The sequence below is a fragment of the Desmodus rotundus genome, chromosome 11 (assembly GCF_022682495.2).
Source record: "Desmodus rotundus isolate HL8 chromosome 11, HLdesRot8A.1, whole genome shotgun sequence".
Taxonomy (NCBI): domain Eukaryota; kingdom Metazoa; phylum Chordata; class Mammalia; order Chiroptera; family Phyllostomidae; genus Desmodus; species Desmodus rotundus.
In genome coordinates, this window is record NC_071397.1 from 73555599 (window position 1) to 73576554 (window position 20956).

At 38.2% G+C, this 20956-nt stretch overlaps 1 protein-coding gene across 2 annotated transcripts in view; it reads left to right on the top strand.

Moving 5' to 3' along the window:
- The window catches only part of RNF217 (ring finger protein 217), a 117058-nt gene extending 100117 nt beyond the window's left edge, over positions 1–16941 (top strand). Inside the window, exons 5-6 of one of the 2 annotated variants that reach the window (XM_024552078.4) lie at positions 5787–5858; positions 7257–16941. In XM_024552078.4, coding sequence (XP_024407846.2) covers positions 5787–5858; positions 7257–7330 — 146 coding nt within the window. In that variant the 3' untranslated portion in view covers positions 7331–16941. The remainder of the gene's footprint in view (positions 1–5786; positions 5859–7256) is intronic. The other variant, XM_053913628.2, reaches the window with a different exon arrangement.
- Positions 16942–20956: the final 4015 nt, after the last annotated feature.

Genomic DNA, 20956 nt, shown 5'->3' on the forward strand with positions numbered 1-20956 from the left:
GTGGACTTGGAAGGGATAGCCAAGGTACTCTAACCCCTATTTATAACAGTAATATCATGAGAAAACTAATTGCAAATTTAAATGTCAGCTGTAACCTGTTTGTAAGTTTATATATACAGAGAATAATGTAAAAACACAAAATCTTCAATTTTCTGTGTTGCTAGTTCTTTTCTTTCCTACTTCAGTGCCATTTTCTGGCAAGATGGTTTCTTCCATTCCCCAGAATCCTCTTCTCAGACCATACAAGAGTCGAGTTATTTAACAGCCCGTAGGCACTGACAGAAATTTCCTCTGTGCCATTTTTTTCTGTTTTATTTAAAAGTTTTATGGTCGACTTTCTGCAAATGGTGTTCTGTGGGCCTATTTTGTATTCTGTGTGTGAACACGTGTCAGAACAAACCCTACGACACAGCGGGCAGCAGGCATTAGATAAGCTCTCCCTCCCACACACAGTTTCCCACCTCCAGCACAGCTGCCTCTAACTCCTGCTGGGTGGAAACTTCCAGTGCAGTGCTGCCCACCTCTCCCATCTGCACAAAAGGCAGGAAAAGGGGTTACTCTGTAAGTCACAAACCTACCTTTTTCCTGTTATATAAGAAGGAGGATGGATTGCTCATAGGAAAGCCGTCTCACCCTCTCTTCTTGGGTGATGTAACCCAGTTTGCTCCCTCAGTTTGGGACCACTGCCTCCAGGTGTTCTTGGACAGAGAGGAGAAAGGGCCTGCTCTTCTCTCAGAGCTGGGGGATGGGAACCATGGTCTGCAATGCATGTGGCCTCATGCCTGCTGCAGATCAGAGGTTCTGCTCCTAGAGAGCAAGGAAGACCATAAACTGGAGGATAATTGGCAGCCTCTGACATGGGAGTGTCTCCCTGGTAAAAAGTAGGCAGATTATTCAATGAATGGTTTGGGGAATAAAAGTGACGAGGAAAAATGCTTCATTCTTGTATAATTCATGCAAATAGTCAAAGCATTAAATTAAAGCACATAATGGCAAAGAAAATATAAATCTTTAATTGATTTCTAGATTGCAAATAATTTATATAAACAAAAACAATAGAGTCCCCACCGATAATATATATATATATATGTATTCCTTTAAAAGGGACAAAGAAGTCTGGAACTAAAATTGAAGAAATAGAAATAGCCAATAAACATGTTTAAAAATATTCAGTGTTAATAGTAGAGACACGTAATTTAAAATAAAATGCATTTGTGGACTATTGATTAGCAAATATTTTGTCAAGTTAATACTCAGTGCTGGACTTTCATACTCTACTGACTGAATTTTGTGCAATTCTTTTGCAAATAAAAATGATAGTAATGTGGAGAACATTTTAAATGGGTTTTTTGGATAGACCAACAATGGTTTATTTGCAAGTATAATTAGCAAGAAAAGGAGAAAATAAGTGTAAGAATAAATTAGATATGGCAAGTGGATATGATGAAATATTATTTTAAATATTGAGAGTGGTATTTTTAAGAATTGTTAATGATCTAAAAATAAAAGAGTGTATGTTTAATCCCTCAAGACAGTTTCAAAAGTAGACTTAAACATATATTAAGCCTTGATTGCATGATTGGAATAAGTTTATTACTTCCCAGAGAAAGAAAGCAGGTACCTGGGTCTTAGAGTTCTGTAATGTTTGAAAAAAAATCAGTGCTGTTACTTTATAGTCATATTTCATAGCTATTATAAAAATATACTAATAATTATTTTAAAAGAAAATATGTATGAACTTACTGAGCTACATGTGCAAGAAAAAAACAGACTCTTTAAAATACGCAAGCCAATATATTCTAAACAGTTCAGCATAGCTTTTAGAATGTACAAAATATAATTGTTCAATGAGATTTAGTATTGCTTAATTGGATTCTTTCATGGTGAAAAATATAAGTAAAACCCAGGGTTAAACACTGTGTCAGTTGATGGCAATCTTTTTAAATCAGATGTTAAAAACTGTATTTTCTATCAGCCTGATTATGGTTCCAACTGGTTCCAAAGACCATTTCTCAATAAAAATATGGACATTTTTGTCTGGCTCCATTATGATTCTATTTTTTACGTATAATTGGTTATTCTAAATTACTGCCTTTCACTTGTAGAATGGATCTCTGGTTTCTTCTTAAACAGCCACGCGATTCTACTGCAAAGCCTCCATTCCTCCCTCCTCTGTTCTTGGGCTGGGGCTCTGCAGCTACACTGTGGGCTCACATGCCTCAAGATCAAGGTTACTACACAATGGCAAGATATTCCATATTAATAGGTTTTTGTGTGCGTGTGTGCTAGTGCCTTTCAAAGTTAGTGGGGCTCCAATTGTAAACTCTGCTGTGTTTGTATGTAACTACAGATTATTATAATAGGTGCTCAATTATTAATTTAGGGGGGAAAAGGCTGATTGATGCCATGTGGCTTCCTTGTCTGCATTTAGCCTTAGCTAAATAGAGCACTTCCTTTTAAAATTTGTTAAAATGATTCACTTCGATAACTTTCTTTTTTTTTTTACTTTTTTTTTTAAATTTTAGAGAGAGGAGAAGGGATGGAGAAAGAGAGGGAGAGAAACAATGATGTGAGAAAAAACATCAATTGGTTACCTCCTGTATGACTGGGGACCGAACCCGCAACCTAGGCATGTGCCCTGACCTGAATAGAACCAGTGACCACCTAAGCCACACCAGTCAGGGCTACTGCCAGGCATTTTCTGTGCATTTCTAAATATATAGATATGTGTATTGTCTCTTGCTTAGACTATTAAAACAGATTCCTCACTGGTCTCTCTGCCATCAACCACTCTCCACTCTAGTTATTGCCAAAGTTATCTACCTAAGCAGCAAATCTTATCCTGCTAAAAGAGTTCTGCTTGTTCCCTGTGGCCTGTGAGATAAGGACCAGTCCCTTAGTATTGCATCTATAGAAGCCCTTCACAGTCTGGGCCACGTCTGTCTCCAGCCTTCCTCCTCCCCACATCTGCTTTGTTCCTTATCTCCAGCACTACTACTTCCTGAACTGGTCCCAGCTCACATGTCTCCCTACCTTTGGACGTATGCCCATTCTCTTCTCCACCCATCAGGTTTCTGCTCGTTCTTCAAGACCCTGGTCATCTGTCACCTCCTTTAAAAGTGTGTTTTCCACTTTTCCCAAGCAGAGATAATGGCTCTCTCTTCTCTGTTCCTTCAGTAGCTTAATCATATTTTTTTTGTCTGTTTGTATGTCCTTCCATTAGTTTCCTGTCAGTCTTTTTTTTAAATATATTTATTGATTATGCTCTTACAGTTGTCCCATGTCCCCCCCTTCACTCCACTCCATCCTGCACACCCCTTCCCACCCACATTCCCCGCCAATAGTTCATGTCCATGGGTCATACATATAAGTTCTTTGGCTTCTACATTTCCTATACTATTCTTACCCTCCCCCTGTCTATTTTCTACCTACCATTTATGCTACTTATTCTCTGTACCTTTCCCCCCTCTCTCCCCCTCCCACTGCCATGTTGATAACCCTCCATTTTATCTCCATTTCTCTGGTTCTGTTCCTGTTCTAGTTGTTGGCTTAGTTTGCTTTTGTTTTTGTTTTAGGTGTGGTTGTTAATAGCTGTGAGTTTGCTGTCATTTTTACTGTTCATATTTTTGATCTTCCTTTTCTTAGATAAGTCCCTTTAACATTTCATATAATAAGGGCTTGGTGATGATGAACTCCTTGAACTTGACCTTATCGGAGAAGCACTTTATCTGTCCTTCCATTCTAAGTGATAGCTTTGCTGGATACAGTAATCTTGGATGTAGGTCCTTGCCTTTCATGACTTCAAATACTTCTTTCCAGCCCCTTTTTGCCTATAAGGTCTCTTTGGAGAAATTAGCTGACAGTCTTATGGGAACTCCTTTGTAGGTAACTGTGTCCTTTTCTCTTGCTGCTTCTAAGATTCTCTCCTTCTGTTTCATCTTGGGCAATGTAATTATGATGTGCCTTGGTGTGTTCCTCCTTGGGTCCAACTACTTTGGGACTCTCTGAGCTTCCTGGACTTCCTGGAAGTCTATTTCCTTTGCCAGATTAGGGAAGTTCTCCTTCATTATTTGTTCAAATAAGTTTTCAATTTTTTGTTCTTCCTCTTCTCCTTCTGGCACCCCTATAATTCGGATGTTGGAACGTTTCAAGATGTCCTGGAGGTTCCTAAGCCTCTCCTCATTTTTTCTGAATTCTTGTTTCTTCATTCTTTTCTGGTTGGATGTTTATTTCTTCCTTCTGGTCCACACCATTGATTTGAGTCCCATTTTCCTTCTCATCACTGTTGGTTCCCTGTACATTTTCCTTTGTTTCTCTTAGCATAGCCTTCATTTTTTCATCTAATTTGCGACCAAATTCCACCATTTCTGTGAGCTTCCTAATTACCAGTGTTTTGAACTGAGCATTTGATAGGTTGGCTATCTCTTCCTTGCTTAGCTGTATTTTTTCTGGAGCTTAGATCTGTTCTTTCACTTGGGCCTTTTTTTTTTTTTTTTTGTCTTGGCATGCCTGTTATGCAAAGGGGCGGAGCCTTAGGTGTTCAACAGGGCGGGGTAACGCTGGTCACTGTGCTGTGATGCTGTACGTGGGGGAGGGGCTGAGAGGGAGCAATGGTGCCTGCTCCACTCTGTGCTGGATTTCAGTCACTCCCTCTGCCACCCACAATCAAACTGGGCCCCTCCAGTGCTGATTCCGGGTGGGTGGGCTTGTGCACGCTCTAGGCCCCTGTGGGTCTCTCCAGCTACCTCTCCTGTGAAGCTAGGAGTTTCTCCTGCTGCCTTAACACCCACGGGTGTTTTCAATCAGAGGTTTGAGGCTTTATTTTCTTGCGCTAGAGCCTTGGGCTGTGTGGTCTGCTTCGCTCCCCCGCTGTTCCTCCAGGTTTATCTATGCGCAAATGGGGGCTGCAGGGTCTGCCAGCCACCACTTTGTGTGGTCTGCTAGCTGCAGCCTGGCTTGCCCTGTTCCACCATCCGCCACCTCGCTGGGTCTGCCAGCCACGGCCTTGCCTGGAGTCCTCTCCACCCGGCTGCCCCTCTCTGCCCCTCCTACTGGTCTAGGTGAATGTTTCTTCTTTACCTCCTTGTTTGTCAGACTTCCATACAGTTCTATTTTCTGTCAGTTCTGGTTGTTTTTTTGTTTTTAAATTGTTGTTGTCCTTTTTTGTTTGTGCGAGGAGGCACAGGGTGTCTACCTACACCTCCATTTTGGCCGGAACTCACTTCAATAACTTTTGATATACTGTATGTTAATTGGTAGTTTTCTCTAATAATAGTATTGAAACATTTCGCTTGTAGTTGTTTACTAGGTGTTCATATCATTATCTTTATTTGTACTCGAGTAACTAAGTCACTTTTTCAGATGTGGGCTTCAGCAGAAGCCCTCCACGGCGCCCACTAGCTTTCCATTTTGTGAGCCAATTCGGTTTTTGAGACATAGCTCAGAATGTGCTGCTCCTTTCTTAATCTTCCAGAATCTTGAAAGTTGAAAATGGAAGAGATCTAAAGGAAAGCACACATGGCCCTGGAAGAATAAAGTGAGCCAGTGCTTTGGATGTTTTGTTTTTGTTTTTTTGCTTATAAAGCATAAGTGATGTATGAAATGTTTGATTAATGTGCCCAGGACTTCAGTGAACTTACTAAACCTACATATGTCTGTTTGTTCTATACCTGATATGTTTCCTTAGAAAAATATTGCCTTAATTATAACCAGACTTCTTTAAAAGGAAGTAACGTATACTCTCTGATATTAAAAAAACAATGCTGATTTTGCCTTTTGTTTTCCAGCTGGAAAATTATTTGTTGCACCTCTAATCCTGGTCCTGGGATTAGCACTAGGGGCCATAGCAGTTGTAATCGGTAAGAAACACTTAACATACCTGAGACGAGAATTCTCTGAGTGCCACAGAGAGAGTATGAGTGTCAGTGTCGTAGTGATATTGCGAGTCTGTTGTGAAGTGGACATGATGTCTGTTCAGTGCTTGCTTTAGATAGGCAATTAATGTATGATTTACAGATTCAGAGGCTCGTGTTCCATACGGGATATATTTGTGTGGTTTGTGTGACCCTTGCTCAGTCTATGGACACTTTGAACCATGCGTATTATGAAGCATTATTAACCCCCTTTTAACACCAATGTGAATACAACTAGTATTTTAGTGAAAGAGTCCAGTGGACTAGAACCCAGATTTTCCAATTCTGAGTTCAGGTTGGAGCATCAAAGAAAAGGAGCCTCTGATACACCCTTGGGTGTTTGGTTTGTTCTAGTGAAAGAGTGCCCTGGATGGAAAAAGATACCTTTGATGTGATAAGAAGATATACCTACCATATACCCAGCACTGACAAATATAAAGTGTATCATTGACTCGTATAGTTTATTCATACAAATGTATTAAAATATATATTTTAAAGCAGAGGTTTCTCAGGCTCTAGCATGTTTTAGAATAACCTGGAAGGCTGTTTAAAACACAGGTTGCTGGCCCCTCCCCACAGTTTTTGATTCAGTGTGGGGACAGGGCCCATGGTTTCCTAGTTCTAAAAATTTCTCAGGTGATGCTGATGCTGCTGGTCCAGAGACCACACGTGGAGAACCATTGCTTTAGAGAATACTCAATTAAATGCTATAGATTAGGGTGCCTCTGATGATTGTTTCAAGTAGTGGGTGGAATTTTCTTCTTAAAAAATAACTTTTCATATGTAAAGTTTTATTTAGCAAGTAATTTGCATGTAGAGGAGAATTATAAAGTAACTAACGTTTCGATTATTACAATGAGTGGGACTTTATATAGTAGATACTATTATTATCTGCATTTTACAGTTGAGGAAATTAAGGCTTCCCAGGCCAATCGTAAGCGGTAGAGCTGGGAATGAAACCTGACATTTGGCTCCATGGCCTGTGTTGTTCAGTAATATGTTAGTCTGCCTGCAAATGAAGTGTGAATATCATTAGTGTGCAACTGGTTTAACCAGAGTTCGTGAAAAAGACTTAAACCGCAGGTCTGATGGTTTGAGAAAAAATATTCCATCTTCAAACTGGTGTCACTGAGGTTGTTAAAGCAGGGAGAGAGCTAAAGAAAAATCATAAAGAATGAAATCTTACAGATGTAAATACATGTAGCCCAGGTATCTTCCCTCTTTTCATCTCCACGTATTGCTAAATAATGATTATTTGTAAATCATTCGCAAAATAGAAAGTTTTCAATTCTATAAGCCTAAATGCCTCTCCTCCTAATGAGCTTAATGTTTTTTAACCCCTAGGTTTATTTGTATTTCCTATCTATTGCCTTTGTAAAAAACAGAGAAAGCGATCCCGGACAGGTATGCACTGGTGAAATGCAGATGATTTCATCTACCTGAGCTGGCCCCGGTAGGAGCTATACAGAAGGGCACACCCAGCTGAGAGTCGCGTCCTGAAACATACCAAGAGGAGCCTTCTGTCATCTCGAGTCCCCACGGTTCTCTGCAGCTCGCAATGCCTCTAGCTCCGATGCACTCCCGACATGGTATCCTGTCCTTCCCTTATACTGATTGCTGCTTTTAAACAATGGTCACTTCCTTACACTATAAACATCTATACTGTAATTCTGGCCTTCTTAACGGGTCTTGGAAGAAATTATTTTAAATCAGAACCAGTTACCCTCAGAATTGTCTGAGCGTGCCTCGCCTGAGAATTGCTTGGACTGTCTTTGTACCTGAACCCTCCTCCAGGCCCTCCTGTTAGACTTGGTGTGAGGAGCTGAAGTCCCACCTGTACCAACAAGCAAAGCCACTTCTCAGAAGATAAAGGCTCACCACATGCCCCTGTTTTCATCTGTGGCCCAAGCAGTACAGTTCCTTCATCCTTCAGATGACATACTTGTCAAAAATCTCAGTGTCCAAAAGGGAACTAAAGAAACTAAATTAATAAAAAGAATCATGAGTTACTGAAGTGTATGTGTGTAGGGATATGAATGTGTGTGTATAAATATCTGTATTAAAACGAGGCCCAATAACCTTGTACTTGTCAAGTTCCATGCCTCTATACTATTTTTCCACATTTTCACAGATATATTTAAAGGTGATGGTTCCTTTGTGGACATAATTTGGGAGTGTGCTGAATTAAAGTCGTTATAGACAACAGGCTATTTTGATGTTGACCCTTTCTATTTCTTGCTCTCTCTTCGTCACACACACACACACACACACACACACACAGAAATGTGTGCCTTATCACCCCAAGGATTATCAAACTTTATAAACTGATGAAACTCATTGACTGATTTTTAGGAAATTTCCAAGACCCGAACATTCATCCTTTTCCAATTTCATCTGTTTTGGCATACTTGCTTCACTATAAGAATAAATCCTTTAGGCAAAATTAGTTAATTTAAATAGCAAGTTTGCTGTAGAGAGAACTGCTGATGTCTTTAAATAATCTTTATTCTTCTAAATTTGTTAACAACTTGTAATTACTGGTAATTTTGCTTTAAGTAAAGGTGTAGTATTATTAACTACCCCACCCTCTTTCTTACCTCTTTATTTCTCTCTCTTTAATTTGTCCCTGAGTTTTTCATGAAAACAAATACTAGTTTTGAAGGATTTTCCTTATGTTTACTGCTCATATGCTTAATAATGTGTTGGTATCTTATATGGAGGGGTAATCTGAAAATAAAACTTTTGTGTTTATAGGTTTATTTAAAATATAAACTGCTTTTGGAGAAGGAAACCAAAAAATGAAGGAAATGTTTTCAGGAATTTTTACCAAGCTGAGATGTCTTTAAATATAAGAAAAGGACAAGTAACTAAATTTTGTTACTCCTTTGTTTTCATCACAAAAGTTCATCGTCAGAAAGGAAGTAAAGACCCCTAAGAAGCCTGGTGTTTATTTGTTTCCAATCCTTAAAATTACCTATCTGCATAGACATAGCATTAATTTAATAGCAACTTTGTGTGAATTGAAATACATTATGTGAGAAAACATGCATTAACATGGATAGGTTGTCTTGTTGGTCTCCAAGGTTTAAGAGCGTTTATGATTTTTATTTGACCTAAGAAGTTTGTGATAATGAAGTTCACTTGCATGGATAACAAGCCAGCACATTTCCATTCTTTCTAAGTGACACTCGGAATAGCTACACTATAGCTTCCGGACTAGACAGTTTCCAGTTAGAGGAGGGTGTATCATTTATGGGTCTGTAATGACATATTACTGAAGCACAACATGATACGAGAAAAAGTGATGTGCTTTAGTCTTACAAAATACAAAATACATTTCTGTTCAGTCATTTATCCATCCTTTCATTTGACAAATATCCATTGAGCCTGTACTACATGCTCTAGTGTTCAACTGACAGAAGGAGAATTCCATCCTGGACCCCTGTAATTGTGTCATAAAGTGCTTAATGTTTGTGAACTTGCCTTGCCAGACTTAGGTGTGTGTTAGACAGTATGTGAGTATGACAATTCTAAGTCTAGTGGATATGTTTATGTGTGATACATATATGTGCATATATAATATTTCTGTAGAAATATATGGGTTTATATATTATCCATATATTTATGTCTGATACATATGTATACATATATAATATTCCATAGATGCATATAAATACAGATGCCACATGCATATATACCAACTGACTAAATAACGTGTCCTCTGGTCTTAGATAATCTATCTTCTTAGGTCATTGTATCTGTTGTCTTTGGCCTACTCAGGGATTTTTCTTTCTTTCTTTGAATAACTTATCTTTGGGAAATATTTTTGTATTATTTGGAAACGTCCCAGTTTTCCAGTTACAAAGCGGTGTCTGTTCAGTGCAGGCTGTCTCGTCACCGCCAAGCAGGCATGCACCATGTGGGACAGGGCTGTCCTTTTCCTAGAGCACAGACTTTTAAAATTCATGTATGTGTAACTTCCGGGATGAATTCTAAGCAACTGCTTTAGAGAAAGAAACATACACACAAAAGAAGTATCTTTCTATCCAAAGCTTGACCTTTTACATTTTTATTATAAATTTAATACACAAAGGTGGGCAAAAGGAGGTCTACAGTTTTTATATGCAAAATAATACAATAATTAATAATAATACAAGAATAAACTGTTTTGCATACTCGTAACTGTAAACCTACTTTTTCCCACCCCTGTGTACCTTTTGTAAAAAAATCAAAACCATATAGAATTATAAAACACAAATTTATCTGTGTAACTGACCCCTTAATTTCTAGGGGTAGCCACTGTTAGTAATTTGGTTTGTGTCCTTCCAGACACTTTCTACAAATACACAAGGAAATGTCTGTGTGTGCACATATCTGTATGTATATTGGTTTTATACAAATGGAATAATAACATTGTTACTGTCCTGTGACTATTTTTCATTTTAGTATATATTGGTAGACACTTTTCCATAAGGGTTTAAATAGATTTTCTCATTCTTTTGTAAATTACTACCTATCCAACTGTGAGGCTATACTTTAATTTATTTAATTAGTCCCCTATGGAATGGACAAGACCGTTTTACTTCTCTAATAGAGAGCATCACTGAAGATCCTTTACATACATTGTTGTCACTTTGTGCTGACATTCCCATAATTTCTAAATTTGGTTTTTATAAGACATTCGTAATAAAATTGTAATACATTTTCAGTGAATGAGGTCATAGACATCATTAGTATATTGGATATCTTTTTCTTAGATAAAAAAAGATTACATCGAAGCACATAATTTTTAAAGAAAAAGCATCTTGTGCAGGATAATTTTACTCCTGCTTAATAGCCAAATAAAAATCTGGCCAAAACATATAAAAGAAAATTAATCTCATTCCAACTAAAATAACATGTAGTGAGACATCCACAAGATATCCAAGAAAGATGCATTGATGTTCGGATGGCCTAGTTGTAAAACTTGAGGGATTTAAGTGAAATAACTAAATCAGTCACGTCTGTCACACTTTCTGTAAACACTACCCATGTTCATGCATGTTGCTGCCCAAGGGAACTTAATTATGCCATTGTGAAAAGTAGGAAGCAGTATGCTACCAATTATGAACGGCCACAATTATCCATAGAAAAGTAAATAGATTGTACGTAAGGTCTGCTGGTTTGTTGGAACATTTAAAATTGTGGAATAACGTGAAACATTCCTCTAACAACGAATCCCAGCAGTTCCCTAAGAACCTCTGCATGTGGAGGTAATGCGAGGGGTCAAACCCTTTGGTACAGACAACATCCTGTTGCCACCACCTTGATTTTCTGATGGGTGCTATTGTGTCCTGAAAGTAAAAGAGAGGGGAAAACAACAAAGATAATTAAATACCAGTCAAGTCCAACCTGATATCCTTAACCATACTTTCCTGGGAGTGGTATCCAGAGTTGGTGGTGCCTGTCAGGAGGTGCCCATCCTAACACCCACCATCTCCTGAGTCCCAAGGCCCCCGCTGAGCCTTTATCTTTCAATCCTACCACCCAGATATATGGCCCATGGTTCCCCTGAAAAACCCTCAAACCACCATAACCTCTTCCAGCCCCTGCTGACTCTCCCTAAACTCATTTATCTCCACTCTGCTACTCTAGCTCCTGTTCACTAGAACACAAGAGGAGAGACAGGAGGGGGTGAAAACTCACCGTGGCATGTGCAACACATCAGCATTCCTTCCTGACCTTTGTCAGATTACAGTGCATTTGCCAAGACACCCTGCAGCTTCACCTCCTTTTTAAGGTTTTTAACATTAGACTTTTGTGCTGCCTGCCCTGTTAAATTCTTAATTATTTTTTTAAAACTTAGTGGCCTAAATAATACTAATTAATGTACTTCATTAAGTAGTTCAAGTTTTTTTTTAAGTTTATGCCAAATGCCATTTAGATTTTAACTTTGTAAGTAAGCTGCACATATGCCTTAATGTGAGTCTTCCCATTGGATTTGTATGCTTATCCTTTCCTATTTGTGGCTGAAATCTATCCCAACTATTGAAAGTAATTTTTCCTGTGGTCAGCTTTATTTTTTTGTGCTAATGTCTATTAGTAATATAGCCTTAAAATTAATGCACTTTAAAATATGTGTGCCATTTAAATAATTTGACAGATTTAAAGAAACTAATTACATATATTTGATGGCGGCAGTAGAATAACAATGTTGGCAAATACGTGTCACTTCTTTAAATTTGGGGTGCAATCTGAAGCTGAAAATTTAGAACAAATAAAATATACTTAGAAACTAGCCAAGTTTCTGAAATTATAGTAATCTTAGAAATTGGTATTAGGAACTCAAACGTAGTAAGCAATTAATAAATGTTACCTAATAGCCTTGTTAAAATGTTTGTTAAAAATACCAAGTTAATTTCTACTGCAAGTTTTAAGTGCATTTTCATATTTCATGAAATCTCTAAAGCAAATTCCACTGGCTAGAAATAAAAGTAAATGAAAACTATCACCAGTACTAAGTTTGAGAATATTTGTTTTTCAAATCATCACAACATAATTATTGCATTTTCCGCCTCCTATGGAAAATAAGTTCCAAAATCCCATTTTTAATATGTACAACCACAATTATTACTTTAATAAAACTGAAATAGTTTTATAGAATCATTAAAATATTATCTGAACAAAAACAGAGGCCCAAAAGTTGGGGAGTATTCAAGATTGTAAAATATTATCTTTTGGATGCAAATCAGTGATGCAAACCTTTAAAAGAGAAATGCAATGGAACTCTTTGCAGCTGTGGTTCTAAGGACAGAACACTCATTTCACAGCTGACAGTGCGGGGGCTTCTATTGCACACCACTGTTGCAAGGCTGGGAGCTCAGTTGACGTAACCAAATCCAAGGAGCAGAGTCACAGTAGTGCAAGACTTGTAACTGTCCTTCGGGAGCGTTGCCTGAAGCTTTTGTATTTCACATACATAGTGCCAAGTTTAGAAGCATGTAATGATGCCTGTGACAAACTGTATTTTTGTTTTGCCTAAAGAAGAGACTTTTGAGAATAACAAAATGGACGTAAAAGGCAATAAATTATTTTTTAAAAAACACACAAAAGATTGCCAACGCCTTTTCTTCCACTTCCTTTTAGTTCATAAAAATAAATTTCATTAGGTGTTTAACTCTACATCACCTAAATTATGCAGACTTACTACATTAAAAATATCTTTTCAGATCTGTCCCACATTTTAGTCACTCTGCTCCATCATTAATATAATTGTTTAAGATGAAACAGTTATTATTTTATTTTCTCTATTTAATCTTTATTGTATTTTTCCATTAATATTAAGTGACTTTCTTCCCTGCTTGTGAAGTGATACTCTCACACTTCAACATCACATTTCTATTTTCTTCTAGATTTCTTGGTTGTCTTACCTTTTCACTCTGCAGTTCCCTTCCCATTTTGGCCAAATGTGGCCTAAGTTCTTCTCACCACTAATTCCTTTGACTCTAATGAAATGAAATTCAAACACTGAAAGGACTTCATAATTTGGCAGTGATAGTGAACATAATTTACTTTGGCTTATTTTATCTGTAAACTGAAATGTATCAGGAGTACCTTGGACAGAGTTGGAGAACCCTGCCCAGCCCTCTGACGTGAGAAGTAAAATGATGAGAAGATGTCAGTTGGATATAGAACCTAAAATACTCTACAACGAAGCTTCAGAAGTTGCTTCATGAATATTGTAAGGTCAATATTGTGTTTGCATATTAGCTGAACAGCAAGCACGTGTGGACATGCAGCCAAGCTCGACACCGAGTCATGCATGATTCATCCAAAATGGCTCAATGGATGGTTCATGGTCTTTGTTTTAGCCAAAGTCCCACAGCTTGGATTGGGGGCTTCATTTATATAGTGTAACATTTGTATATAAGATTCAAGCATGAATTCATAATTAGGACTTTTGAAAACATAAAGTAGATCACATTGATTCCAACTGACGTTAGCCCTATTCTGGAGAAATCATTTGTTATTTGCAAATGTTCAACTTTTTCATTGATATGATTTAGATGGAAACCACACCCAAGATATATTTAGTACTGGTTTAGTACATGGGAAAGTCAATTAGGTATTAAAGAGCCCCAGACATTGCAAAACTAGATTCTTCCTTGTGGCTGGCAAGCTGCGCTATCTTTCGTCAGCTCCCTACAGACCTGTTTGGTGTTCACTTCATGCCCTACATGGGAAATAGTCTCAATAATCTGGTAAGTTCTTAAAATAACACTTTTTCATTAACATATTGTGTTCTCAGTTTGTCCAAATATACTTTCATTGTTCATTTCAAGTAAATACTACCTAATATTTGATAGAAATATTATGCATTATGTACCTTTATAAAGAAAATTCTAGATAAAGTATATGATTTTTTAACAGCTAACTATAAACCCTTTTTCTAAGATGCATTTTTTAAAAAGTTCCATATGGCAATAGTTTACTTTGGTACTTCATCATTTTCATTATAATAAAATTCTGTAGATGGTATTGAAAAAATAAACCAACCTTATAATTTATATGAAACCTAGAACAGTAATTGATATATATCTATATAGATATAGATATATAAATCCATTTACTTTGACAAGGATAATCTGTTACAGATTTTTAATATCAAAATTAATTGACAATCTTGTTGCTTATGAAAGCAATTATTAAGTAGTAAATTCTGAGAGATCACAGAAGTAACTTTATGTAGAAGGAACATAAAACCAGTAGCATTAAAATGTTATGTTAGCACATTATTTATTAAGATACCACAACAATTAGTTGTTTTATTTCTATTTTAAACAAAATTGCTTATAAGACATTCATGAAACAAATATATTTATATGTATGTATGCCTATTGTAAACTGGGACAATTAAATTATTCACATTCGCCTTTTTCACAAAGAGTGTAAGCTACTAAAATGGAAATGTTTGGATGTTTAATATATTACTGTATATTCAGAAATTGCAGTTCTAAGGAATAATTGTCATGTCCTATTTGAAATATCAGGATATATCCCATTTTAATTAAATTTTCATGAACAATAGCAAATGAGAAGAAATTTTCAGTTGTAAGGTGGATGACTTTCGCTAGTAGTTTTTTCCAGATCTTGTTCATCGTTTCTTTATATCACATATTTTTCACTTTGTGTAAAATTTGTAGTTATTTTCCAAATAATGTGATAATATTTTTGTTTAAAATTAGACTAGTTGAACAGTCATTTTCTTTCCTACTTCAATGATATTGGAAAATATATAATTTTATTGTAACCTTTTTTACATGTTATTAGTCAAATTATTTACTTAGATATTAATAAAACTATGTGGAGGAAATAATTGTGAATATTTTAAGAAAGAGTCAGGTAGAAATAAATAAAAAGTAAATTATATTAATATCATGTAGAAATCCCTGAAATAAAATTGGAAAGGAAAAACAAATTCTGTTGAAATGAAAATGTTGGGAAATAAGGAGTATTTAAGACCTTAATTTCTTACTATTAGATAATCAGCTTCTTATTGCCAAATGATTATTTTGGTGTATTGGTTCCATGAATTGTGCTTTTAATGTAATGTATAATTTTCCCTGTTTTACTGAAAAGAAAGAAATTGGTGAATAAAAGCTAGGGAAACTGGGTTCATTACCATTTTCCAATAGCACTAATGTATAGTTCCCTTTAACCTTTCATACGGTGCTTTGTGTGATGAGAGTAACATTTATATATGTTATTGGTGCCTTATTTTTTTCACTTGACTTTATTTCTTACCTAAAGAGCCATATATTTTTTGTGAGTATTCCTTAGTCCCTCTATTTAAATCCCTGATGAGACAGTGTACCTTTAGGGATATATATAGGCTGCATATTGCTACCTTTCCACTGTATTATCTCTAGAACAGCAGGTTAGTAATGTATTTTTCTTAAATTCGTTGCTCATTGTTAAGCTGAAGTATTAAGAGTATATTAAACACCATAAATTGAAACCATTGTAACTGAAATGTATTTTTAAACCACAAAAAAGGAATGATGATTATTAGAGTTTAAACCAGGAGGTAGAATGTCTATCAGTCTTTATCTATAGTTCTTATTAAGACACAGTTCCATTGCAAAAAAAGCATTAAAAATAAAAGAATTCGACCAGTTCTCTACAGTTTGTCTTTGGCAATATGTTATCTGTCATCGACATCCACACGGATGCTGAAAAACCGTGGTATTTGCTATTTATATGTAGTTATTCATTCACAGTGGGCTGGATCGACATCAGGACACTTTGTATAATATACTATTTTGCTCATGTTGGTCTTGCTTTTTGTGTTAGCTTTATGCAAAAAGCTAGTTTTGTTGTACTCTTTATGTACTATAGTATATAATTCAACCTTTCGTGATGAATGTATAATGAATAATTAAAATAAATCATATGCTTAGAAAAGACAAAGACACAGGCTGTATATGCAAATATGTGTAAATATTTGACAAAAAAAGGAAAATCTTCCTGCCAACAGATACGTCCTGCTGGACAGGACCTGGAAATTAACAGATTTTTTTTTGCAGTGAAATTTAAAAATCTATTACCTCAAGAATTTTCAGTAGATATGTATCGGCGTACAGCTCCTTCTTAGTCAATGCAATCTGTCTCACTGCTGGCAGTAAAAACACCCAAGGTCAGATCACACAAATTTTAGGAGCAAGTCTTTCCAAATGAATACCTTGTGATACTCTGGAGTCTACTTTTAGACTTTCAAAAGTCCCTATGGCCTTTTACTGTGGTTGGGCTTTCTTTCTATTGTTTTTGTGGGCTGTTTTAGAATGGAAAGTGACTTAATTATGAGACCAGGTCTCATGGAAGGACATGGCAGCAGTCTACTTGGATGAACATGTAATGGGCATCACCCGTTTGGATGGCCACTGTCTGACTGTTGTACGGGTTGTGTGGAGCACTGTGTGCCCCTGTGATGTGTGAATGCATCGTGCTACATCACCCCGCCATGCCTAATAAAGTTTTTAAAAGAGAAGAACCTTGTCTTTCTTCCAATAGATCTGGAATTTAAGGAAATTAAAAGGGAATATTTGAAAGTCAAATATTACACGTACTAAGTGAATTTCGAAAGCCATTTCTGACTAGATTCTAAGAATGGAGAAGCAGAAACGAACAGAAATTCACAGGTGTGCTTTTTGGAAGGTGGGTTGTGTTGGGTCCTGTGTCATGATTTGAGGAAAGCGCAGATGACAGACAGTGAAGATCAGTCTGAACAGTGTGTGGGGTGTGAGGAAGCAGCCAATGCTGTGGAAGTAAGAGTGCAGCTTAGGGTGGTGCTTGCTCCCCAGATAGGGCGGCCTAGACTGGACACCCTCAACATTAAGCAGAAGAACTTCCCTTCACAGACTCCATAGTCACCAACAAAGCGGTGAATTGTTTTTGCCTGTGTTACGGTGGAGGCTTTCTAGCAAGAATATGAATCCCATGAGGTCAGCGATCATGTGTCCCCTGGCCCTTCTCTAGCAACTAGCAGGTACATCACAGGCATTGAAATGCTTGCAGAATAAAAGCAAAACTCTTCAGAAAAGTTAAGAGATCTTTCCAGGATTCCTCAACTCCAGAAATGATGAAGCCGGGAGTTCAAATTGGTGTTCCTTCTCCAAATGGGTGAGTGCACTAGATTTGAATTAACAGAGCAGCAGGAGCTGGAAAGAACACTAGAAATAAGGAAAGTTTGGTGATATTTTGGCAGTCATACAACAAAGGCTTTATTCAAACTCAGTGCTGCTGCCGGCCAGTATGCAGTTTCTTCCCCTGAGCAAATTATGACATGCTCTGAGAAAACAATAATAATAATAATTCGAAAAAGGGAGATACCCTTTCACAATTTCAACATTCTTCACTCAAATCTCCAACTCCCAAACACCAACAAAATAAAACAAAAACAAGTCAGAATTGCCTTTGCGCAGAGCAGAGAGGGCCTGTCAGGGCTAGTGCATGCTCCCCGCATGCTAGGCTGATACTTTCCCCGAGCACGGAGCAGGCCCGGGCCAGGTGCACTGGGGACCAACGGAGGAACTCCAAGGACACTGTAGTCCCGGGATCAAAGGCTCCAAAAGCTTTCCTTCAGGGGAAGTGGCAGCTAGTGCACAGGAGTATCTTTGTCCCCAGCAACCCTACCTAGCAGGAGATGGATGCTGGGGTGGGGTGGGGGGGGGCGGTGGCACAGTCTGCTTTGGTGTCCAGCGGGAAGCAGGCTGCGCAGCGTGCCTCCTGCACACTTCTCCACACCACCCGGCCCGCCTCTGCTGTTGCTCCACTGCCTGGACCAGGGACCCCGGGGAGGGCGGGTCTCCTCCCAGAGGAGACAGCATGTGAGTACTTACTTGTGAACGACCTAAGACAATTCTGAGGCTGAGGTTGTCTCCTCTACCGCGTGTTTAAGAGGAAAATGGTTTGTTCTTTTTAACTGAAGAATCAATTTTTTAATTAAATTAATTTTATGGGGAGGTTAGAAAACAGTTGTCTGAGGTGTCCTGGTTGCATCTTCCATTTGCCAGGTCACTGTTCACAAACCTGGCTGATAAATTTTCTACATCCCACTGAAACTGTAACCCAAGAGAAAAGAAAATGAATATCAGATTGTGCAATTTTTAATTTTGTTTTTTATTTTTATTGTGTTTTTCCATTACTGTTTATCCTCCTTATACCCCTCCCCCTCCCCACAATCACCACACTGTTGTCCATGTCCTTGAAGTCTTTTTTCCTTTTTGCTCCATCTCTCTACCACCTAAACCCCCAAAGCTTTCATCTGCTCTCTGTCTATGAGCCTGTGTCTATTCTGCTTGTTAGTTCAGTTTGTTCATTAGATTCCACATATGAGTGAAATTACATGGTATTTGTCTTTCTCTGACTGGCTTATTTCACTCAGCAGAATATTCTCCGTGTCCATCCATGCTGTTACAAAGAGTCAAATTTCTTCTTTTTTACAACTGAGTAGAATTCCATTGTGCAAATGGCCCATAGTTTTATCCACTGATCTACTGCCGGATACTTGGGCTGCTTCCATATCTTGGTGATTGTAAATAATGGTGCATTGAACATAGGGGTGCTTATGTTCTTTCAAATTAAGTGTTTTGGGTTTCTTTGGCTATATTCCCTGAAGTGGGATTGCTAGGTCAAATGACAGTTCCTTTTTCATTTTTTGATGTATCTCCACACTGCTTTCCACAGTGGCTGCACCAGTCTGCATTCCCACCAACAGTGCATGAGGCTTCCCTTTCCTCCACATCCTCACCAGCACTTGCTATTTGTTGATTTATTGATGACAGCCATTCTGACCGGTGTGAGGTGATATTTCATTGTGGTTTTGATTTGCATATCTCTGATGGTTAGTGATGTTGACTATCCTTTCATATGCCTATTGACCATCTGTATGTCCTGTTTGAAGAAAGTTAGTACAAACTCTTCAGTTCTAGCATTTCTCTAACCCGGACAGGCTGTGGCAAGCCCCTGCATCTTTGCACAAACTGCTTCCCTGCCTCCTCCTGCTCTACCGAAACTGCTCCTCCTCCATGGTTCTCAGTCCCAGCATCTTCTCCTGCCAGAGGCCAACCTGCCCGTGCCACCTGGGATACATCACTATGGCCTCCTCTGTTAAGGACTCTGCAGATCACTTCTGAGCAAGGCGGTTGTAATCATTTCCTACAAGGTGGGTGAAAACAGAAATGTATTCTCTCTCAGTTCTAGAGACTAGAGGTCCAAAATCAAAGTGTCAGCAAGAGTGGTTGCTTCTGAATGTTCTGGAGAAGAACCTGCTTCATGCCTCTTTTCTAGTTAATGGCCCTTGCCACCAATCTTTGCAATTCTTTTACTTGCAGTATCATTCTTGAACAGAAAGAGTTCATCTACCCAGCGTTGGACCAGTCAAACACTAGACAACAAGAATTGCAGTGGAGAACAGTTGCCTATTTTATTATGAATGATGCTGCCCAAGAAAATGGGAAGCTAATGTTCGAAAGTCAAACATCTTGATGGCATGTAGGTTATAGATGACATAGGGCAAAACCCCAAGACACCATAGTTAGGGAGTTCAGGGTTGTTCTGGGACTGATTGGTTGCAGATGAGGTAAGGGTAATCACCCATTTCTTCAGGTCTTAGGGACAGTTCTGTGGTCTGTTACAGGGTCAGTCTGCCTGGTCTCATGAGAAAGTAGCCAGGGGATTATTCCACTTTAGGGCTGAGGAGCTGAAATATAACTTAGGTTAAGATGTTATCTTTAGCCTTGGCTAGTGTAACTCAGTGGATTGAGCACGGGCCTGTGAACCAAAGGGTTACAGGTTCGATTCCCAGTCAGGGCACATGCCTGAGTTGTGCGCCAGGCCCTCAGTGGGGGGTGTGCAAGAGGCAACCACACATTGATGTTTCTCTCCCTTTCTTCCCCTTCCCCTCTCTCTAACAATAAATAAATAAAATCTTTTTATAAAAAGATATTATCTTTAGCCAGAGGTTTGGACAGTATAATCATTAGGTCTCAGCTACTATCTTCTGCTGCCTCAGAGTCGTTGACTATCCAGGGAGAAAGGTTAGCTCTCTGAGATCTGGATACAAATACAGGTACAGATACAGATGTGGATACAGATATAGATATGGGCTGTCCAGACAGTATCCAGCCACATACTGTGAAAACTACAGACATTCATTGAAAAAGGCACAAGATGCAATACACTGTACGTGGGACAACGACACTTGAAGTGTCCCCTTCAAAGTAGTAACCTTGGGACCTCAAATAGTTCTCCCAGCATCTCTTCTACTGTTCAAAACACTGCAAAATGTTTTGTTGGAATTGCCATCAGCTGCAAATTTGCTGCACCTTCTTCGGGTATGCAGGACCAGACAACTTCCATTGGGATGACGGGGCCTTTGTTTCTGGATCATAGTTGTAGACCCACCATTCAACTCCAGTTTTGAATCTCTTTAGGAAATCTGGTTCATTGGTAATGGTTTGAATCAAGTCATAAGCAACTGCAGCACGATGTTCCTTCTGCTCTGG